The sequence below is a fragment of the Gymnoscopelus microlampas genome (genome assembly GCF_963454915.1).
Source record: "Gymnoscopelus microlampas genome assembly, chromosome: 24".
Classification (NCBI taxonomy): domain Eukaryota; kingdom Metazoa; phylum Chordata; class Actinopteri; order Myctophiformes; family Myctophidae; genus Gymnoscopelus; species Gymnoscopelus microlampas.
Window position 1 is genome coordinate 29,614,232 of NC_139961.1, and position 23,189 is coordinate 29,637,420.

At 42.4% G+C, this 23,189-nt stretch overlaps 1 protein-coding gene across 1 annotated transcript in view; it reads right to left on the bottom strand.

Annotated features, from left to right (window-relative positions):
• Nucleotides 1–22,266, bottom strand: part of tubgcp3 (tubulin gamma complex component 3) — a 30,118-nt gene extending 7,852 nt beyond the window's left edge. The window contains exons 1-13 of the mRNA XM_084050637.1: nucleotides 22,111–22,266; nucleotides 20,158–20,265; nucleotides 17,474–17,541; nucleotides 17,198–17,275; nucleotides 11,233–11,480; nucleotides 10,327–10,493; nucleotides 9,038–9,150; nucleotides 6,376–6,501; nucleotides 6,178–6,246; nucleotides 5,789–5,921; nucleotides 5,158–5,324; nucleotides 2,593–2,703; nucleotides 1,950–2,058 (exon numbers count right to left, since the gene is read on the bottom strand). Coding sequence (XP_083906763.1) covers nucleotides 1,950–2,058; nucleotides 2,593–2,703; nucleotides 5,158–5,324; nucleotides 5,789–5,921; nucleotides 6,178–6,246; nucleotides 6,376–6,501; nucleotides 9,038–9,150; nucleotides 10,327–10,493; nucleotides 11,233–11,480; nucleotides 17,198–17,275; nucleotides 17,474–17,541; nucleotides 20,158–20,265; nucleotides 22,111–22,186 — 1,573 coding nt within the window. The 5' untranslated portion in view covers nucleotides 22,187–22,266. The remainder of the gene's footprint in view (nucleotides 1–1,949; nucleotides 2,059–2,592; nucleotides 2,704–5,157; nucleotides 5,325–5,788; nucleotides 5,922–6,177; nucleotides 6,247–6,375; nucleotides 6,502–9,037; nucleotides 9,151–10,326; nucleotides 10,494–11,232; nucleotides 11,481–17,197; nucleotides 17,276–17,473; nucleotides 17,542–20,157; nucleotides 20,266–22,110) is intronic.
• Nucleotides 22,267–23,189: the final 923 nt, after the last annotated feature.

Consider the following 23,189-nt stretch of genomic DNA (forward strand, 5'->3'; position numbering starts at 1 on the left):
CACGCGTCGAGATGTACCTCGGTGTGAGCTTGTAGATGGCAATTTTCACTATTCGTCGAAACACTAAAGTTAAAGCCCTTAACACATTGACCGCCAGGCCCGTAGCCTACGGGCCGATAAATCCAACTGTAAAGCGCCGATCCCGTAGCCTACAGGCTATGCGCCAACTGGTGCTTTTTCCTTTTTTTCAAAAAAAAAATACTTTTTTCAATTTTCGATACGGCACGTTTCATTGCAACACCACCGGAAATGGAATTATTCGGGATCCGGTTTTGCCCCCGTTCTAATGACGAAACAGGAAACTCCATTTTCTCTTTGTAGTTTTTTCTCCTCGCTAATCACTGTTTAACATAAACCGTTCTAATTACAACATGGATGCCCCGTTTGACACGTGGTCTTCACTGGTAGAATCAGGGAGATGTCCGCGAACAAAACAAACAGTGCACAGCTCAATCTTAAGGATTTTAACAAGGTCTATGGCGACGTGAAAAAAACAAAAAACAACAATAAAACGTTGGCACTGGTGAGTACATTATGACCTCTGGCATGGAATGTGTTAAGGAAGCCGTAGCCAAGAGGTCGTCTGGGAATCGGAAGGTCACCGGCTTGACCCTCGGCTCGCCCAGTCTGTGTTGAAGTGTCCCTGAACAAGACCCGGGGGGGTAGACTTAGCCCCGGCCTAAGTCAACCCCCCCGGGTCCATACTTTCCCCTTTCCTTTCCCGCATAATGTTGCAGTAGTATTGCAGTAAGGTGAAGGTATAGATAACGATGCACGGGGTGGAATGTGGGAAATGGGAACAGCGTGATTCAGTGGTCGATTCACTGACCCATGGCGCTACCTGGACGCTCCATTAACCATGAATTTATAAAGGGCCTGTGCTTTATTTAAACGGGAGCAGGAGGATGTGACAGGAGGGACGGCCTGCATCACACATCACTGCAGTTAAAGTGGTCAGTGCATTAAAGGAGAAGAGTGAAAGAGAGAGACAAGAAAGAACATGAAAAGAGAGAGAATAGAGAAAGTGATGTATATAATCCCCCCCCCCCCCCCCCTCTCCTTGATCCAAAAAGGACAAGGCCAGTGAGCGGGAACTGCATTGATCACCTCCAGGTCAGTGTTCTATATCAGGCACTGACTGTCAATACAACCACACACACACTGGATCTGATGGAGCTTTGATGGTCCGCTCTACTAACTGCGGAGGAGGATATGCATGTTTGATTTTAAGACACAGTCCCAGGATGGAAACAATGGTGGTTTTCGAGCAGAGTTAAAGTTAGTAGGCTACTCCATAACCAGTCGAACCATCACGTCTCTGTTCTGGGTGAACATTCAGCGAAAATAAGCAGAAAAAATGAGAGGGCCTAGCATAGACCCCTGGGGACTCCGGTCAATTAACTTAACCCATTTAGACCTGAGGCTAAAAATGTCTTCTAAATCCTGACTTAAGTTTTCTGAAAAACTTCAAATATTTATTAAAAAATTAAAACAAATGTATGTTGCTATATACTGTACATAGCATCAAGAACCCCAAAAGGGGTTCCCGTCCTGAAATGTATAGTTACAAATAGGGGTTCCCGCCCCAAAATGGGTTAATAGGGTTTAAGTGGTTATGAGTACATTTAAGACCAATAATGTTTTTTATCACACAGCAAGGTTTCAATCAATAAATAGCAAACAACATTGGGTATTAATGTCCAAAGTTTATCATCATTATTGTCAATTTTATCGATCTGAAGATCATTTTATCGCCTGGCCTTAGGCCAACCACAACATGGCTACATATATGCCAAACAATGGACTGAAGGTGGACAGTAGGGTTGAGGATGGTCAGAGGATGACTGATGTAGGGAGATGGGAGCGGAGGAAAATCACAGAGGGCAGGGAGAGAGAGAAAGAGAGAGAGAGAGAAAACTAGCATCCAGTCTGAGCCAGATGAGACTCACCATCTTTGGGGTTGTCGCTGGAGTTGGAAGCTGGTGTGATTTTGCCAGGTGGCGTCCTGTCGTGACACACCTGATGCAGGAAGTTAATGGATTTTCCAATCAGTAGAACCTGGAGAGAGCGAGAGAAAAAATGACAAAGATAAGAGCAACATGATAAAAACAGGCATAAACATTGAATGTACTTTTAATAGACGGAGAAGCCTCTTGACAGTGAAGAGGATGAAGTTGAGGAGTCTGTTACAGTAGCTGGCCTGACCTTTTCTAAACCTCAGGTAGACAAGCACTTAGGACGTTATTTTGAACATTACTTTCTACATTTCCTGCAGATATTTCAAGGTTTTGCTACTGTAGAAACAACAAAATGTTACATATTGGTGTTTTAGTTGAGCAAGTGAACACAAGCACCCTCTAGTGGATACTAGAAATTAAACATTTCCCCTTTAAAGACCTCAGACTGAATTTAGGATCAAGCACAAAACTGTATTTAAGCCCTGGACATTTTTAAAACCTTGCAGGCACTCTGTGACATAAGAGTGTCTGTCTGTCTCTGTGTGTGTGTGTGTGTGTGTGTGTGTGTGTGTGTGTGTGTGTGTGTGTGTGTGTGTGTGTGTGTGTGTGTGTGTGTGTGTGTGTGTGTGTGTACCTTGCGGGCCTGGTCCATGGTGATGAAGGTAGGGATCATTGACTTCCTGAGGGAGTACTTGTCATGCCACAGACGGTCCGTCTTCACATTGGGGTCTGAGGCTACAAAAAACTACACAGACAAATATAGGAGATAAAGTAAAAGTAAAACTTTTTAGAAACTTAAAAATCAAGCTTCAACATACTGGCTAAAACTGTTCGATTGGAACACTTTTTTCCATGGGACATCCAGAGGCATCTCAAATCGATCATTCCTTCTTTTCGCTGATCTTTCTGCACTTAGAAAAGTCTCCCTTCTCCCTTGACTGGCTCTGACAGGCAGAGTCAAGTGGAAGCTGAATCATCATTGAACACGGTCCAATAGGCGCCGTGGTTGGTTCTATCGCATTCTGTTTCTACGTTCTGCTTTCCCCACAAGACTCACTTGATCACTGATGACGTTAATGCAATCAAGCCTATTCTGTGGCAGTGGAGCTCATCATATCTAGGCTTTCTATTTCTATTTCTACACCCATTTCCCCATTAGGATAGGATTTCATCTCGGGAGTATTAAGACCGGCTTGTTCTATTGTAGTTATTATCTATAACAGCGTTTCCATTCCAAGGACCCCTAAATAGTTATAGCCCATTGCTGTGGCCCCGCTATCATGAAATGTCTTAGTTAAAATAAAATAAAACATAAAAACAAACATCAATATCCATGTTACTTAAGCTTCTTAACTCATTTTCTGCCAATCACGCATATATGCGTTCTATTGAATCCATCACTTGCCTGCCAATAACACATACATTTTTTTTTTTTAATTTGACCCAAAGACCAAGGAGATATGATTTTTCGAAGATCTAGACTCCCATCCACTTCCTTGTTAACTTAAAACTTAGAAATTCTGTATCTCGGCTCCTGAGTACTTTTTTAATTTCAATGAAAAATCTCTGGCAGACAACTGCAAAAAGAATCTGAAATAATTCAGGCAGGTTAAGTGTTAATAACACAATTTATGTAGTGAAAAACTTCTAAATAGTACAGGTTAGACTAGATGGGAAGCAACAAAGGGACTGTTAAACTGGGACTGTTAAAAGTGAGATACTGTGAGAATGCTCTTAGATATATCAATGTATCTGGAATGCAGGCAAATAATGTACCCCAGGGTATACCTGACGAAGGCCGGTGAGGCCGAAACGTTTTATAAACCGCTCTATTAATAAATGAGTTTTGGGAGCATTAAGACGGTGTGCAGACCTTTTCTTTTACTTTACAAATAATGTGGCCCCCACATGCAGATAGATTGTGTTGATAAACATAAAATCTGCATACAAAAAGGGTTGTATGTGCATTTGTGTTGTAGCAATATGCATTTGAATGTTGAATGCCTGTGTTATTGTTTTATTGTTCCTTGAATAGGGATTTGCGCAGCTAGTTGACTCAACGTGATCATGGTCACAGGTTTACGAAGATATTTGTCAAAGACAGTAATTAAAAACACAAACTTAAGAATTACAAAACATTGCAATAACAATGTCAATACCACATTTTTTAATGAATAAAAAGTTCTAAATATAACAAAATGTAAAATGTTCAATCCCATCTAAAACCTATTAACCTGCACACATAGGGGATTGGGGATCTGAGATCTCTCCATATATTTAAATTGTGTGTGTGTGCGCGCGCGCGCGTATGCGTGTTCTCCTTGGGAGATTGCCGTTTAAGGCCACAATAACTCTTCCTCCCTGTGTTCTTGCACTCAGCACTTAAAAGGCTGGACACAGACATAACTACTGGTTAACACTGGTCCCATTACCACAGAGACAGAGGGAGAGATGAAGAATGATCACACATCAATTGTTCTCCATTATCTTCCTCTCATCACTTTTCATTTGAGGCGTAATCACCCCCCCCCCCCCCCCCCCCCCCACCGAGTCTAATCTCCTCCCTTCTCTCGTGTTCCTGAACTGAAATGGTAGTATTTTTGCCTTGTGTCAGGCACTTACTTTCAGAGATGTGAGCCCAGTAACAAGCATGCTCTTCAAATCGTAAAATGCAAGGTCATTTCAAGCACCACCGAGGCGCGTCATGAGAGTGGAGGGCAGAACTGTATCTATGCTGTTGAGGTTTTGTTCTTTTCATAATCTGCTGGAGGGCAAAAATTGATAAGCAGTCACTTATCAATGGAAGGACACTCGGGTAAGCTCATACTACAGCCTGACTGATATATCGGCTTGGTCGGCATATCGGGCCGTTATTTGACGTTTTTGAGGACATCAGTAACAGCAATTGTGCAGCCGATGCATCCCGATTATTAACCACTTTCAAGCTGGCATCCCTATTTCGAGCATTTCATTATAGGTGACAAGTTTTCAAACATAAAAAACAACAACTCTACAAGCTCTCAAAGCCTTACAAGTGGTTAACTTTTTTTTCTTCAGTTTTCACAGACATTATTGAGGAGAGACAAGTATTGGGTAAGGCTGGCTATTTAGCCAATTTAGCAATATCCAGCGACACCACAGGTTGTCTGTGTAGTATGTATCTATATACTGCACATACACATATACTGTATGTGTGTACCTCGTGATACGTGTCCTCCAGTTCTCCATCATAGATCCAGCGGTACAGGAAGTTGAGGATGGGATGAGACACCAGAGTGAGGATGTGTTGAACCAGAGTTCTCATCTGAGGGTCTCCTGTCTTTGTGTAGGCATGGACGGCAGATGCCAGCTCACCACCCTTACGACCTGCAAGACACACACACACATAGAAATCAATACACACGGACCAACACACATATAGTCACACAAGTTGACACAACACACACAGACATACACGAGCCCCCAGGACCGCAGAGGATTGTTTAAGCTGCCGTATCCTGGTGGTCAAATCTGGTATTGCAAGGACTTCCGCATTCAAAACGCTACTGCGCCTGCTTGGGGCTCTAATCTTGTGGAAGTAGAGTGTACTTCCGTTGCTGAATGCGCTTCATTGAAGTTTTTTAACCTCCAATAGACTAGTGTGCGCGCACATGCACACATGTAATCTGGCACACACACATACAAAGACCAGAGGGCCATTACTATCAGAATTCCATCAAACATGAAATCACATGGGTGAAAACAAGATGATGCATCTCAAGGGGTTTATCCTCCAATCGAATTGCAAATAAACTCACACACAAAGCAAAAGCTGTTTTTAACACACAGACCTTGGCAGAAGTCAACAAGGGCGGCCAGCGATTTGAGTCTGACTTTGGGGTCGTAGGTCCACACTAGCAGTCTCCTCAAAGTTAAACTGTTGTCTATTCCCAGGTTCACTCCCTGGTCATCCTCTACCTGCAGCTACAACACACACACACACACACACACACACACACACACACACACACACACACAGAAAGGGGGAATTATATCAAAGTAAGAGAAGCCACCATGTTTAAACAATTCAGCATTATCTCTATACATGTAAATTATATTGTGTTGCTGTCAGGCAGAAACTCCACATTTAAAAATAGCTCATCTTCAAGCTTATGAGTGTCTGTCTGTCTGTCGAGCCATTGTAAACCCTACTATCATCCATTCATAGTGAGGTGTTTACCTGCGAATGGAGCACAGACAGCAGTCTGTAGTATTCTTGCAGCTCCTGATGGAGAGAGGCACAGAAACTCTAGAGAGAGGCAGAGTGTTAAACATGTTAAGTGGACTACAAGAGAGACACGTGCCAAAAAATACAGATACACAGGAACGTGCACAGATGAACCCAAACAGACACACACACGCACACACACCACCACACCTGTCCGACCAGTCCGAAGGCGCGGTCAAGGCTCCTGGAGTCGGTGTACTTCCGGATTTTGTTGTGGAGCCAGCCGAGCTCGGCCAATCGGCTGCTGATGTCCCTCAGAGACTTGCACACCACCACCTGGGGAGGGACGCACAGCGGGAGATGAGACTTGAAGGAATAACAGGAGAAAGACAACAGCGGAACCTAGAGCCTCCACTTTGAAATGAGTCCTTCAACAGACACATTCTCCATACTGTATCCATCATTAACCACTTAAATTAACCAGGGTCCCCCATGGCTCTATACTTGGTCTGCTCTTTTTTACCCCTCTACACCATCTCTGAGCCGAAAATAGCTGAAGTACAAGCTCACAGCTGTGAGCTATTTTACCAGAATCTTCGCCACCGAATAGGAATGCTATGGTTCATGTATTTTTGGGGGGGCCATAAATTAGTGCTGTGTCTGACTAAGACAATTAAGATTATGGATTCCTTTCCATCCGTGTATTGCACCTGGAATTAAAAGATATATCATGGCCTCATGCTCAATTATCCCTGAAGGTTGTGAGAGATAGGCTACATTGGTTATGGTGTTATGGTCCGACATCTCTTCAGCTTTGTCCCTGATACTTTATGGGCCCGTGATCTGGGAAATGTCTTTAACCACACAAACTCCCTATTCTGGGGTGAACATTGGAGAAAATAGCACACCTACAAGCTCACAATGCTCGAGTTTGTCAACTAAGTACGGTAAGACCCATGTCAACTAAGTATACAGGGTTTAAGGGGTTACTCACTTAAACCCCAGCATCCGTATTGTGGGGAAAGCTTTTGCTGAAAATAGCAGATCGACAAGCTCACAACACTCACAATCAGGAACCTTCCCGCTCCCAGACGGCCCCCCTCGACCTCCAGGGTCACTGCCACCGTAGCTAAGTGGTTGTTAAAGACGCAGCATCCACACAAACACACACTTAATGGACTATTATCCAATAGCATGACGACAGCACTTTGACTATTAGACTCTATATTTAGTTAGAGAGAGGGAGAGAGAGGGAGAGAGCGAGATAGGGAGAGAGGGAGAGAGGGAGAGAGGGAGAGAGCGAGAGAGAGAGAGAGAGAGAGAGAGAGAGATGTGGTCACAGACGAAGATAGAGACAGTGGAACAGGAAAGAGGACCTGAAAGGAGACAGAGGAGATCAACAGGGGGCATGTGAGACAGAGAGAAAGACAGACAGAGACAGACGGACAAGGAGAGAGAGACAGAGCTTGAAATACCCAACAGAGAGAAGAGGAGGGAGGAGAGAAAAAAGAAGAGGAGGAAAAGAAAGACGGTAAATGGCTAAGAGAGCGAGAAGAAGAGAGTGGTCGATGTGGCTTGGAGCCAAAGAGCATCGTATTGATCTGTTGGATCTCCCTAAAGCTTTTTAAGACAGTTCAACGACTGTGGTCTTGATATGAGCTCCATTCTGTGTGTGTGCGTATCTCTTCTTGTCATCATGGGTACAAGACTGAGTATGTGTGTTATCTCTGTGTGAGACTGTGTCAGTACATTAGAGACAAAATGAGCGTGTGTGTGTGTGTAAGCTCTCATGTCATCACCGAGTATGTGTGCTTGTGTGCTTTTGTGTGTGTGTGTGTGTGTGTGTGTGTGTGTGTCTGTGTGTGCAGTCAGAACTACAATAAAGGAAAACTGAGTGCGTGTGCATGTGTGTGTGTTTCTGACATGGAGAGGATAAAAAGCTCATACTATGCAGGACAATCAATACTTCAGCACTGACTCCAGCTCTCTGCAAAACCCATGATGTGTTGAACCACAATGCAGTGACTGAGTTAGAAACCCTTTTTCTTATCATCAACTGTGGTCCAAACTCTCTGCACAGTGCAGCAATTACGGTGTATGTATGTGTTGTTTATGCATGGTTAGCCACTTAAACCCTATATACTTTGTTGACTGGGAGACTTATCCTAGGTGCCCTCCTTTATCTCTTTATATCAAATGTCTTTGTCAAAAATAGCTAATCTACAAGCTCACAATGCATATTTTTGCCTAATATTCTCCTTATGACATGCCCAGAACAGGGACACTAGGGTCCATGTGGTTAAGTAAAAACCTCCAGTACGTCAATTCACCAACAAGACTGTTTGATTGCTCGAAGTCACGTGTGCCATTTTAAATAGAGACCTTGATGGAGAGCTAAAAATGTGAGCACACCGCATGATTGAGTTAAGTGTCATTTGCTGCCATACAGGTAGAACGTATGGAGTTCAGCTGACAGGCTAATGTTGGTATCAATCAAACGATAATGCTAGCTGAACGCAGCATTCCAGAGTCATCGATTCTCACCATTTCAGTCTGTTTACAACAGAGGAAAACTGAGTGCAGAGGAACTCCATACAGGTACGTATGGAGTTCAGCTGACAGGCTAATGTTGGTATCAATCAAACGATAATGCAGAGGACTGGTGGGCTGTACTGTTGTTAACCTGATGGATTCGATTCACATTAAGGTATCAGTTGTTTCAACCTCTATGTCTTGAACGTCACAGTCAACTGATAAGGCATATTTATAGTTTTGCTGCGTTGGCGATTGCTTGCTTTACATCTCGTAAGTTCTCTAAATATGACTATCAGGCATATTTATGGCACTGCGGGCGGCACAGAGGCCAGCGTACCTTGCTATCCATCTTGTAGCAGTTGTCCTGGGCGTTCATTTTGATGAACTTGCCGTCGATGCCTTGGAACACATAGAGGAGGTCGCGCACCAGCATCGCCTCGCTTACCTCCGCTGAAAACCGCATCAAGGGAATAAAAATGACAGAGAGGGGAGAGGAGAGGATTTATTGTGGAGCATGGGTTACTGGCTGGGTCACACTTGTACTGTCGTCCCAGAGATTAAAGAGAATTATTGGTAATTACTTTATTTCATAGCGATCTCCGAGGGACAGGGACACAGAAGAGGACAGGGCAATAACATACAACTAAATTATCGAGTGCACAGTAATTGTATTTCTGGAAGTAAAGTACAAAGACGAAGGAGTTAGCTCTAACAAATCTGGCACTAGAACAATGAAACTATCTGACCCCTGAAGTAATTAGGCTCATTCCGCACTAGAACAATTTAGCAATCAGATATATGCCTATAGGCCAGTGGTCTGCTCTTCTGAGTGACTAATAATGGGGTATCAGCAGGTAAATAGTTCAGTGTCTTGCTGAAGGACACCTTGCAGGGATGGACACTATGGTGCTAGTGGGAATTGAACCTATGACTTTTCAGTAGTGATGGGGAGGCAGTCTGTGACCCACTAAGGCCATCCTGCCAACCAAAATAATGGCTTGGCCCTATGCTACGGGGAGAATCAAGCCACTGAGTGCCACTGCAGGGCACAGTCCAAAGAATGAAAACAATTAAAAGTTCTCAACGGGCCTGAAAATTAAGGCCCGGCCTGAACAATATTATGATTTTAGGCCCGAAAACCCCATTATGTGCTTAATGTCCTCAAATTCACGCATCCAACAAGCTTTGAACTGAGCAGATTAGACATTCCGTTCCAGAGATAATGGCCAAAACATCTTGAAAACTGACACTTTTGCCGTTTTTCGATGTTTGAGTTTTGGCCATTTTTGCCAGTTATTATTTTATAACACGGGCTAAGAAGGTCGGATGGCGACGGTACTAGATACCTGAGTAAAGTTCACTTTGAGCTGCATCCAACGCATCCACTACCATTTTGTCGGCCGCTAGGGGCAGTTGAAATTTCTTTTTTGGGGCCAATAGATTTTTTTTTTTCACAGAACCTGAGGCTCGGCTCGGTCCGACTAATTAGCATACATTTTCGGCCAGGCCCTGCCCGGCCCGAAAACGTCGGGTCGGGTTCGGGCAGAATTTGAGAACATCTATAAACAATACCACTCAGAATCTAGGATGGCTGCAAAACCTGAAATGGATACGCTTAAGACTCACCATTGGGGTCTCCGTCTCGGCGTGGACGGAGGGCCCTGTTGGAGAGGGCGGGGGGGATGAGGGGTGGACGTGAGGTAGTCGGAGCCAAAGCTGAAGAGGGGGAGGAGCTTACAGGAAGAGCCCAAGCCAAGCGAGAGCCGAGGGGCTGACCGGCTGCTGATTGTTGTCTGAGACAGAGAGAGAGACATGCACATAAATAGACAAATATGCACACACATGCGTACAATGTACAACAATGCATGAACGCATACAGCTAAGACATACAGCAAAGATGGAATTGCTAATGTCAGTCTTCTGGGATTGGAATTTGTATATATTTCGGACAAATGCCTCATTCAAGCAAACAGGAAATAATTTATGCAAAACAGATGTTCAGTTCTTGAATAGGAGTTAATATTAAGAATCGTTTAACTTCCTTTTTTAAATCAAGTTCCCTCTCTAATTAATCTAGAACTTAATTCACTTTAGTCTGTTACTAAGCTCTTGTAGCATTAGCGTCCATTTAGAATTACTCTGTAAATACAGTACACTTTAGACGAGTCAATAAACTACACTAAAAGTATGCCCTTTAAAAATGAATGTCTATGCATAATTAAAGATCCAATAGAGGATCTTTAATCACAGTTCAACACCGTAAATGCTATTTTGAGCATGGATTAAGGATAGGCCTTTTAAACAAAACAAGAAAAGGTGAGCCAAGCCAAGACATTAGAATGTAGATGGCTCCTGAATTATTGATAGAGACAAAAGCAATGAAATGCCCTTTAAAAAAAAATAACAGGTCCATAAAACAGGTTATAATGGCCTTGGCTGAATGACAAGCAGCTGATACTTTATTTAATAGTAGCGAGCGCTTTCACAAGTCAAGAGTGGGATAAATAGACAGCCACTCAGGTATATTCTTACCCAGCCAGCAGTGACTGTGGAGGTGGCGTGGGTCCATTCAGTGTATACACCCCTAAACTGGAGATCCCACTGGTCCCCATGCTGGCAGAGAGGGCCCCGGGTCCGGCGGCCACCACTGTGGCCCCGCCAGTAGCCCCCGTCCGCTCCCCGTAGCTGAGGGCCAAGCTCTGTGGTCGGGTGCAGTAGAACGGGGTGGAATGGGCGTCTCTGGGGAGTGCCTGGGCAAACAGTGCCCCATAGCTGCCCACCTGGGAATTGCAAGGAGGAGAAAGATGGGGCAAGGTTAAGAGTAGGGGTGCAACAGTAAATCAAACTAACCGCTTTATTCAATGATACGAAATTATTGACAAAAATAACAATATAAATAAGACTAATCGATTTAGTCAATTATAAAACAATCTATTACCATGTTTTGTAGATTGATTAATATTTAAAAAAATGACTCCTACATATTTTATCCAAACATCACACCAATCGGTACACATTATCTCTATAGTCATGTGATCAAGACTGATCTGTCAGATTTTTCATATTGCATCCTGATTGGCTATCAAAGTTTGCAGGAGTGGCCTGTTTTGAACAAAATGCCTCAAATAATGAACGCAGCGTCTGATTGCCATGAAACATTGCTGGCCCACAATAAGCTACCTGCCCTGGCGGAGACCTAGTTTGAAAATAGAAATCCTAAAAGGAAAACGGAAAGAAATGCATTCAGATATATCTGTGCTTGCTATATTGAAGTTAAAAAAGGCTGCACAGCTCATAGCCACGATTAAAACATATTTTTAAGAGCACTCCATGACACATGCCATGAAAATGCATAGGGATAAACTTTGACCGTGTGCTCTGGGAAAATAAAAATTGATCTATATTGTAGGTCCTGACCCTACTAGTATGACGAGCATGATCCAAATCAGATTCAAACTGTACATGTATTACTGGATGTGGGTATAAATATAAACTGGTAGAAAATAAGTTTGAGTGAAATCCTCCAACTGTTTCAGCTATCTCTCATACATGATATCATTATGAATCCCCTGAGCTCAGCATGGATGGTAAAAATGCTTTTGGACGTCTCAAATGTCGCTGGTGGTGCCTTGCCACGAAAAATTATATTTCAGCTTCTTTTCTATCAGACATTGTTGCCTGTTGTGTTCTACTACACAATATATGTGAAATGAACAAAGAACAATTCTAGCTGTGGAGTGGAATCTACAGTAAATACAATAAGCTCCTGTCGGCCGTATGTGCACACACACCAGAGAGATGCCATTGTGTTATAGCCCACGTCTGATTAAAACCAATTTTAAAAATGCAAAAACAAAGCTTATTATTGTGGTTATATTATTCATTTCATTTTCATACAGAATGCCATTGCCTTGTATAGTTTCAAGATACAGTTTTATGTACAAGTTGCTTGTGATGTAATTGTTTCAATTGCATGTTCAGACACAGACTTTTCGTAACCTTTGTTTTAAACATTTATTGAAAATTATGTGGAATAACAATTGGTTTTATATGGTAATTATATTTAACAGTACATTGTAAACATTGCTTATGTTGCTTTACCGACACAAAAAAAACAAAGACTTGTGTTCATGCATTCAAAAAAAATCAACAATGTAGCCATTTCAATACAATGGAATATATGTGAATATATACTATAAACCCCTCACATCTAGTATTAAAAACAAAGGAAAAAAGAAAAAAGAGGGGGGGGGGGGAGAATACGATTTAACATAGCTTTTCACAGGCTTGGATCACTTGGATCAGAGTTTTGCAGTGATTGCAAATAGCTTTGAGATTGAGAACCCTGATGGGACATGTACTGTGGACGTGACTGGGAGCCTTGAGGTTGAGAACCCTGATGGGACATGTACTGTGGATGAGACTGGGAGCCTTGCGGTTGAGAACCCTGAAGGAACGTGTACTGTGGATGACACTGTATTGCTGGCGGAGGTAGAATGGCGGGGTTGAATGTGTACGGTGCTGGTGGTGAGGAGGAGGAGGATCCGTTCATTTCAGCAGCTTGTGCGTCATAGATCAGACTCATGACGTTCCTTTTTAATCGGATTAAAGTGCCTGGGTCTTTTATTTGCCTCAATTCGTGTGCTACTAAGTTTCCAAAATTACTGAGATGATCAGGAATCGGTGATTCAGAGCTTAGTTCAAAGTCCTGAGTGTCTTCATCTTCCGTTTCGTCCTGTTCACTGGTTGGCACATCAAGCTGGAATAGAGAAGAAACAGAAATGTGTCAGTGGAAACCACAGTTATAAAAACTGTGGTAATAAAAAAATATATTGTCATTGTTCTATACTCCGATATCAACCATCATTTTTATATTTACTCATGAAACCATCCCTTGATATTTGATGATTAATAATATGCACGAAAATCTTTTTAACTTTGCTCCCGGCCTTCACATGGCTTAATGAAGTGCTTTGAGCGGGTTATCAAAGAACACATCTGATCCATGCTACCGTCCACACCATGCTACTGACCCCCTGCAATTTGCATATCGCAGCAACAGGTGAGCTGAGCCGAGCCCCTAAATAATGTCCAGCACCATTATTAACTGAACTGTCCCCTGTATTACTATCACATTAGCACTATTACTTCAATTTACTTGATATTTATTTATGTGCGTATTCTTTTTGCAATAGTTTTAGCCGTTATTCATTATTATCATTATCGCACCAACAGGTCCACAGAAGGGTGTAGGCCCAACTCTCTGCAGCTGAATCCTGAACTTTTTGACAGGAAGGTACCCAGGCAGTACAGGTGGGCACCTACGGCTTCTACAGGCACACCACACAAACTGTCCTGACCGGCTGTAACACCGCCTGGTTCGGCAACTGCCCTGAATGTGACCGGCAGAGGCTTTCAGAGGGGTGTGCAGTGGGCCTAGTGGGTCACAGTTAGTGCTGAATCTGCACACGGTGAGGTTCAACACGAATGGAAACAAGATAATCACCAACCCCAGTTATGGTCTGTTCAAACTGTCCCAAGAGGAAACCTGACTACGTCAACATAGCAGCGAAGACCAAGTGCCTCGGTGACAGCTGTCACAGCTCCTATCCCCAAGCTATTTGCACACTGAGCTGACAGTCCCTAAACAATGCCCATTATTAACTGAACTGTCCCCTGCATTACTATTACTTTAGCACTTCAATTAATTTACTCTGCAATCCATGTGTGATGTGCATATTATTTTAGCACTAGTTTTAGTCATTATTCATCTTGTTAGTAATCCGTTTTAGTAATATTTTAACACTGCTACCATTTTAATTCTTATATGGACCTATTATCTATCATATTGTGTTATTGTGTTGAGGACTGATAGATGTATACTTATGGTTACAATTAATCTCACTGCCATGTAGGCATGTAAACTTGAATATTGTATTGGCATACTCAAGATTCCTGATGAACTAATTTCTATAGCAGCCTACTTGTAGTACAGATGATGCATGAGTTTTCATGTATGGGTTTATTAGATTCTTGGTATATTGCTGCTGTGCTGTGAATAAAATTGGAGCATTTTAAAGTGAGCTGCAAGTCCCCATCTGGTTTTTCATGATTCCGTTTTTGCAGTTTGGCTCAGCACCAAGAAACAGAGGATTGTTTTTTCTTTGAATGTTTATTAGATTCTTGCTCACAATAAAAAAAAAATGAATAAAACCCGAATTTAACTAGGAAATACTGAATATTAAAAACCTAGAGAAAAAGACCAGGTAATGAAAACAACCAAGACTAGTTAAGTTAATAGACTTACGGTGGTCTTAGGTGCACGGTGAACAATATGTTGTTTTATGAAATCCATGACCCGGACAAGCCACTTTTGCCTGGATGTCAGGGGTTTGCTCCCACTCCCACTAGGTTTTGGCTTTAACATTCTTGAATACTGGGCTCTCAGCTTTTTGGCCTTGGTCTGAACCTCCTCAACTGAAAGACAAAATGAAAAGCAAAAAGCAAAATCGTGGTCATTTGTTGTGTAGCCCAGAATGTGATGTGTATGTTTCAAACTGTCATTGATATATGTGCTAAGGCATCATGTGGTCCTATATTCTCACCTGGCAGTTGAAGAGCAATGGCAATATCTAGCCAACTCTTGTCCTTCTCGATCCTGTTGTGGAACAGCTCGTGGGAAACATCAAAAAGGCAAGGGTGCTCACGCCAAAGTTCTACTAAACGCTCCTCCATCTCTCGTGTCCAAGCACACCACGGTGTCTTCTTTGTAGTCTTTGCAGTCTTTGCAGCCGTGGTTGTCGTCTTGTAGATGTCATTTTGAAAATGTTAGTACTGTTCTCATCCCAAAACAACAGTGAACAGTTCACACATAGTGATCAAATCCTCCGGGAATGAACAGTTTGCCTCCGATCTGGGGCTTTGCCCAGCGATATACACAAATCGGCGAGTGGATAATCGGGGCTAAAATTGTGTAGTCTGAACTTTGCATAGGCAGAATGATACCGCAATATTCATCCCTTTAATGAAAGATTTACACCCCTTTTACACTTACAATTACAACGCGTTTTGAGTAACCAGATTGCCTAACCAGATCTAAATTGGGTGCAACAACAACAAATTAGTTCTGATTGTCTTTTGCTCCAGTATAAAGTTGTATGGGCTCTGTGCATAACTGTAGTCCTGGGTTTCCAGAAGGTGGGCTGCCTATATCGTGTTCTGGTTCAGTTTCCTATAGCTTCACTTGATTGGCTTGGCAGCAGATTTGAACCATAAACACATAAAAAGGTGTCATAAGTGTTTACGGCTCAAATCAGCGTCAATCAAGCGAAGTACAGGAAACTGAGCCAGAACAGGAAACTGTTAAAGCCCAATGATACTCTGGTAGAGGTCTGGGTTGTGTAGTTACCTTGTCATGATGCAACTAGTCCAATTGGCGGGATATCTTGCTCCGGTGCTCCAGTGATTAGAAATTGAGAATCCAAAACATTGTCTGCTCAGCATTGACTTACATTGCGCAGTGAAACATCTATCAACGTCATTTTTTGGCAGATAAACAAATGCAAACAAAGCTGATTCTGCAAATATATAACATAAAAAAACCTGGTACAGCATTCTTTTTTAATAAAAATGTTAATTTTGTGTTGATTTTACTATTTGAAGATCCGGATCCACTGATCTTCAGATAGCATCAGCTTTGTTTGCATCCGTTTATGTGCTAAAAGAGTGGCTCTGAGAGCGGTTTCAATGTGCAATGTAAGTCAATGGGGAGACTATTTTTGAATTATCACTTTCTAATCAATGGAGCGAATTGGTCTAGTTACATTATGACATGGAAATTACACACGGCACAAAATAGTCACAGAGCTTATTTTGTATTGAGCATAGTGGCAGTTTCAGAATGAGTGGGTTAGCTGAACAGTGGAATTCTCAGATACTCAACTCTAAACTGCATTGACAGCTTTTTCTAAGTTTTTCAACCAAGGTGCATGAGCTTGACTGTAAGCAAAACAGGAGTGAGGACGCCATGGCTGAGTTCTTGCTGAAGGAAGCACAGCAAGTATGGTTGCAGTCCAATGTATGAGCTCAACAAACAGAAGTACAACTACACTGCAAAATCCTTAACCACGTGAACCCTAGTGTCCCTTCTCTGGGGGGCAAACGTTTGGCAAAAATATCCCGTCTACAAACTCACATTGCGACGCGTTGTGAGCTTGTAGGTTGGCCATTTTCTGCAAAGATATTTGTGTAGAAGGAGTGGACCTAGTATAGAGCCCTGGGGGCCCTGGTCAACTAAGTATATCGGGTTTAAGCAGTTAAGAGTGAATGAAACTCTGAGAACCATACTGTTTCATGAAGTAAATAACACACGATACAGTACCAAACCATTTCCTGACCCAGTAAATTAATGTATGATGCAACACTGTGTGTGAGTGTGTGTGTTAGTGTGTGTGTGTGTGTGTGTGTGTGTGTGTGTGTGTGTGCGTCCTGGACTCACCCTGGTAGATGGCTTGCGAGGATCTTCACACAGACTGAGCAGCAAGTAGAGGACAGACCAGCGATGCTTCAGGACACCCTGATCACACAGCACAAAACACATTCAGTTAACACAGAGGCCCTGAATACAGCCAACATATTCTCATGCTTGGGCGACAATTTTACTATTACTTAGTTCACACGGAACCACACCGTCCGTCAGTGCTACGTAATGGGGGGTTCAAAGATTCTTGAATGTTCGCGCGTGCACACACACACACACACACACACTACTAACCTGAGTCTGAAGCTTTCTGTGGAGCTCTGAGAACAGAGCAGCATCTGCTTCTCTCCTTTGTTTCAGCACTGTAACACACAAACAACCAAGCATGACGCTTCAATACTGTAACCCAGCACAACAACCAAACATGAAGCCATTTCTGCTTGACCGTACATGACACTGAAGCATTACAGGAAAGAGAGGGGAGGACATGCGATACAAGCTCCGAGCCCAGACCGTGCGCACAGCGCCGACTGCCTCGGGAGTCAGGACCAGGAAAGATCATTCTTCCTGGCAGGACTCGATTTCAGCAGGACAACACATGAACACAACACGTTCATCAATGCACAAGAGTAGCCCCCACACACAAACTCTTGAACTAAGTGATCATGTACAGCAGAGGTTCTTGGGCGGTTCCAGGAGGTCCACAGCAAAAGAAGTTAACATAGCATCAAAATCATTTTAACCACTTTATCCATTAATATGTTGGCTATTCAAAAATAGCAGATCTACAAGCTCACAGCGCACCACTTCGTGCCACCCTGCGAGCTTGTACATCTGCAATTGTTGGTAAGATTTTGAACAATTTAGAATTTCTTACATAAATCTTCTCTTCCCCGGGTCCCTGGCACAAAGCCTTTTAATATGGGGGCCGGTGGCTAAATACATTTCAATTTGGGGGTCCCTGACATGAAAAGGTTCGAGAAGCATGTCTTTCAAACCCACTTTTCGTTTTTTTTCGACAGCAGGAAATCAAGAATCTACTGGTAAGTCAATTTGCTGTTTGTAGGCAGGCATGCACACAATAGATGTTGAAGGAGGGTAAGTTTGAAAAGAGATCAGAATTACTGTTACTATTTATGAGTAACCACTTTCAAACTGGCATTCCTACTTAAGGCATGTCATTATCGGCAAAAAATCTCAAAACATTTTCAAAAACAGCAAAAATATCAGATCAAGCTTGCCTTGTAGAGAAGCTATTTCCTTGAATCAGTGTGTCAAATTGTGCTATTCAACAAAGGATATAGGACTTAAGTGGTTAAGCCAGATTGATTGTGACTTTTTCCATACCCCTACAAGACTATAACACAGTTCCCCCGACTGCCATTTTCCAAAAGCACATCGGCGCTAAGACAGCTTTTGGCCTGTGGCAGGAAGAAATATGATGTTGGTGCTAAAATAAGTCTGGCACGGCCAATTACTACAGTACATTGCCAATGCTGGAGTAATGCAGGGCCCAAGGTTGGCTTTCAGCGGTCCGTTTGAGAAGCCCGTTAAAAATGCATTACCCCTGAGTCAGCCTTCATTGGGGCCTCTGGACAATAACTGTCTATACTGCCCAGCGTGGGGCAAATTACAACTCCACTACTGGCCATATCTGGCGGGGATCGATGTTGCGCAGAAATTGGTGACTTATTGAATTCAGGGCCAGAGGGAGGCCGCTGTGGTATAATGGAGGAAAACAAATTTCTTTGAAATAATTCCAATATTTTGTTATTAGAAATAACTCTAATGTTGAGTTAATTTGTTTCATTAAATCCACGTGTCTGTGTGTGTGTCTGGGCTATGTGGGGGGGGGGGGGGGGGGCAATGTACTGAACCAGCATCATTTCTCAAATCTGCATTCAAAGGATTTAAACACCCCTTTCTGCATTTAACCCCCGGTTGGCTAGGTTATCATCACACAGTTGCCTCACAAGCTCAATATTGGTTCGCAGATTGTTAATTGTACAATTCAGTGTTGTTGGTAATGCTGCAATTTCAGGGCCTTTAAAAAAAATACTGTACAAAAGCAAGTTCATCAGAAACTAGTGGTCTTGTATTTTTGTTCTTGAGACAGACAGCCCCGACTTGCCATCCAGTTTGATCTGGTGGTTGTACTGTGGGGAGAAATATAATTCATACATATCTGAAACAAACCATGGGGAAATCTAGCTTAGACCAAGTTATTTGTTCTCTCCTTGAGTGAGAAGTTTTAGGTGGCCAATTGACATCATAAGCAAAGCGATTCCATCCATTTTATGATTCAAATAAAATATGGGATTAATATCGAAATGAGCAGATCGTCAAAGCTGCAGTATTGATATCGGAAGATATATCGGCACATTTGTAATTAGGCAGTTAGTGATTGATTTAACCCAGTTGTGATAAGTAACGCCCTTTCATTTTCTACATCAAAGCCTGGATCGATATTTGCCACTAATGGCAGTACTATGGCTACTATCAAAGTCTACTGGGATTTGCTATTGTGGCACAGTAAAAATAAGATGTGTGCTCTCTCTTGTGGCTACAACATGAGATGACGATTCTTGAAAGTGAAAGCTTTAAGCTAAAGTATACAAGTGAGTGAAAAACAAATTAAAGAAAAACTGATTCTGCTGGGAGTAACCCGTAGTCTCTGACTTTATTAAAACACTCACACCTAATGCATCCACGTGCAAACAAAGCATTGAAGGCAGAGATTTAAAAAATAAAGTTCAATATTCTGTATGCTTCTGTACAATTTCCTTGTTTCAGACTGAGCAATTGAATCAAACGCTCCAGTCGAACTCGAACAGCCTGGCAAAAAGAAACAAATTCCTAGCAAAAGACTGGGATTGACCAAAATCTACAACGCTGATGCATGTGGTTCATCATACCATCAACAATTATGTTTCCAACAGAGAATAAGATGAGTACATTTTGTTTTAAACAACACTTACATTCTTTCTTTATCTTCTCAGACACCAGGAACTCATCCCGCTCAATAGTGGGAGCGTAGTTACTTCCAATGACTCGCACCGCATACTGGAACTGGTGGGCAACTTCAGCTGGGAAAATAAATCAACAGTCGTGTCAGTGGAGACAGGCATTTTAAGTTAAATGTATAGACCCGCAAAACAACTGACAATATCCTTTTCTGTTCCTTTTAGCGACCCATTTTATATGAATTGATGTTTTTGTCCTCCTGGATGAAGGTTCCCACCTCTGTTAATAGGAATGTGGACGTGGTTAATCTGAATTACCTCAAAAGGTTTCCCCATCCATAGTCCATACAGAACACTGAGTGACAGGATCAACAATAATCAAATCAATTGATGGATGAATTAAAACTTTCCGTATTCTTCACAAGATGGCCTGCCCCTGTTATATTGTCTGTGTAGTCAATGAATCGTGGGCTGGCCTTGACGTTGTAAGCCAGTAATATATATTGCAACCAACTCTATGCATAAATGCAGCAACGGCCTGCATCGAGCAAGTATCATCTGCATTCTGCAAATCTACTGGAATAAAACACAAGCAGCAAGCATTATCTGTTAACCTACCTACAGCATTTAAAACATTTGTAAATCTACTAGTCAAGCACAAGCAACACCTGTAAATCTACCTTTTTGACTGACCAGACAATCAGATTAGGCTACAGAGTTGATCAAATTAAAAAAGATTCACACTGTGACAAAAACAATCACAGTCAGGCCTGTTGCTTTGTAAAACCCAACGAATCTTAGGGGAGTGGTGCAGCACAAATTAACATGTATGGTGGTTGCACATCAATGAGGTGTGAAACCTTTTAATGACCCGCTGAAATGGCTTTTTCCTGGTGAAATAGGGGTTACTAGGGAATAATTTGTCATGAGTCATGATTCGATTCAAAATACTAGATTCGAAACGATTCCCAATCTGGGTACTGTGTGATCACGGCAGCCTGGGAAAAAGGCTAAGTGATGAGTAAATCTACCAGAGCCAAGCACAAGCAGTAGCTAGCAGCATCTATAAATCCACCAGAACTAGACTGTAGTCAATTTACAATGATGCTTCAGCTTGTAACTAGAGCCAAGCGAGGCCAACTTTAAGCAAAATGACTGATGAATGCAGCAACCATCTGCAAATCTATAGAGCCGAGCACAATCAACAAGTATAGTTGTAAATCAGAGCCATAAAGCAAGGAACAAGGATAGTTTGTAAATCTACAAAAGCCAAGCTGCACGCAAGCATCATCTGCAAATCTTACTAAAACCAAGCACAAGCAACAACATGTAAATCTACCAGAGGCAAGCACTACTTGGCAACACACGTAGTGTAGATATAATAGACTCAAGCAGCAAGCAACGCAGGGTTCAGCATACTGTAGTCCAGGGGTAGGCAACCTTGAACCTTAGGCACAGGTGCCAACATTGGCACAGGGGAGGGTGATCACAGGCACACTGGAGGATTTTTCTCTTTTAAAATAAAAGATATAATATATTTTTTAAATGTAGTCAATTAAATTAAGACCCCCTCACATCTCTAAGCAAATTACATCCTATATGTCAAAAAGGTTGCCTGCCCCTGCTGTAGTAGTCAATGTACTGTGCTGTGTGTACTGTAGACTTTTATTAAAGCTAACTCAGGTCTAGCAAACCTCCAGTTGACCCAAGCCGCTAACGTTAGCAATAATAAATGAGTTCACATTCACAAATAAAACGTCCAGACAAGCGGACTGAAAGACAGACAAAGAGGAATGAAGCATCACGTTAAACATCAACCGGTCGCTCTGCTGGAAGTGGTAGCACAGGTTAGCTTAGCGTGTTGTTGGCCGTTAGCAGACGCGTTATCATGCTAACTAGCGTTAGAAGGAGTGAACCAGAGCTACATGCTAACGGTGGCCAAAGGAGCCGCTTTAACCCAACGTTTACCTTCGCTTTTCCCGGTGATTCTGCAGCAGAGGCTCTGCAGCAGCACGTTGGGAGACTTCTGGTCCAGAGCGGCCATGGTGTCGGTAGACACTCGTTTATTTTACCACAATGAACAGCCGCGGTTAACTGCGCTGCTCCAACGCCATTTTAACGGTACCCGCCAACAGCACAGCAGAGGCGTTGCTACTAGCATCGAGGGGACAGTCACTGAGTGTTGCCAGGTTTTGCGAGAGAAACAAGCAACCAGGTCTAGGCCACATGAGCGTTATAGCCATCTACAAGCTCACAACGCGTCGACGTGTTTTGAGCTTGTAGATCTGCTATTTTCAAAAAAAAAATCTTGAAGAAAATGTGAAAAATGTGGAATATCTTTTTGAAACATTTTACATATTTTCAGATGGGGATCCGTGGACAAATACAAATTATTTTGGGGGTCTTTGACATGAAAATGTTTGAGAATGACTGGTTTCAAGTAAACAACCCCAAAATAAGCAACTACACTTTAGAAACAAGCCCAAAAAAACACAAACCCGTAAATTAACCAATATTTACAAGCGACTTTACAGAAAAACAAGCCCAACGTCGCTTATAATAAGCAGACATGGCAACGCCGATTGAGGGACGGCGGAAAGTAAACAGTCCCCCTAAAACGTTATGGAGGAAGAAAGGTTCCGGCCCCAGTGACTAAAGAGGAGCTGGCAGCAGTCCAGTACTCTACTCTGCACTGTTTTGTTTCCCAAAGGACCCATTTGTGGGTGGCAGACCGATTTCTATGGGTAAAATATCCCTTATTTTTTTTGTTTCCTAAATTGTGTTTTTAATTATTATTTCAAAAATATTTTCTAAAAAAGAAAACCAACATTTTTGAAAATTATTTCATAAATAAATAATGAAACTCAAAGAAATTCCACGAATTAAAAAAAATAAGTCAAAATAGCCAATCTACAAGCACACAAAGAGAATGCATTGTGAGCTTGTAGATCTGCTATTTTCACTAGTTTGGGTCCCAGGGCAGGGAGACAAATTTCTCTTTTGGGTCTCGAGCTAAAAGGTTTGGGAACCACTGCTCTAGCTCTACT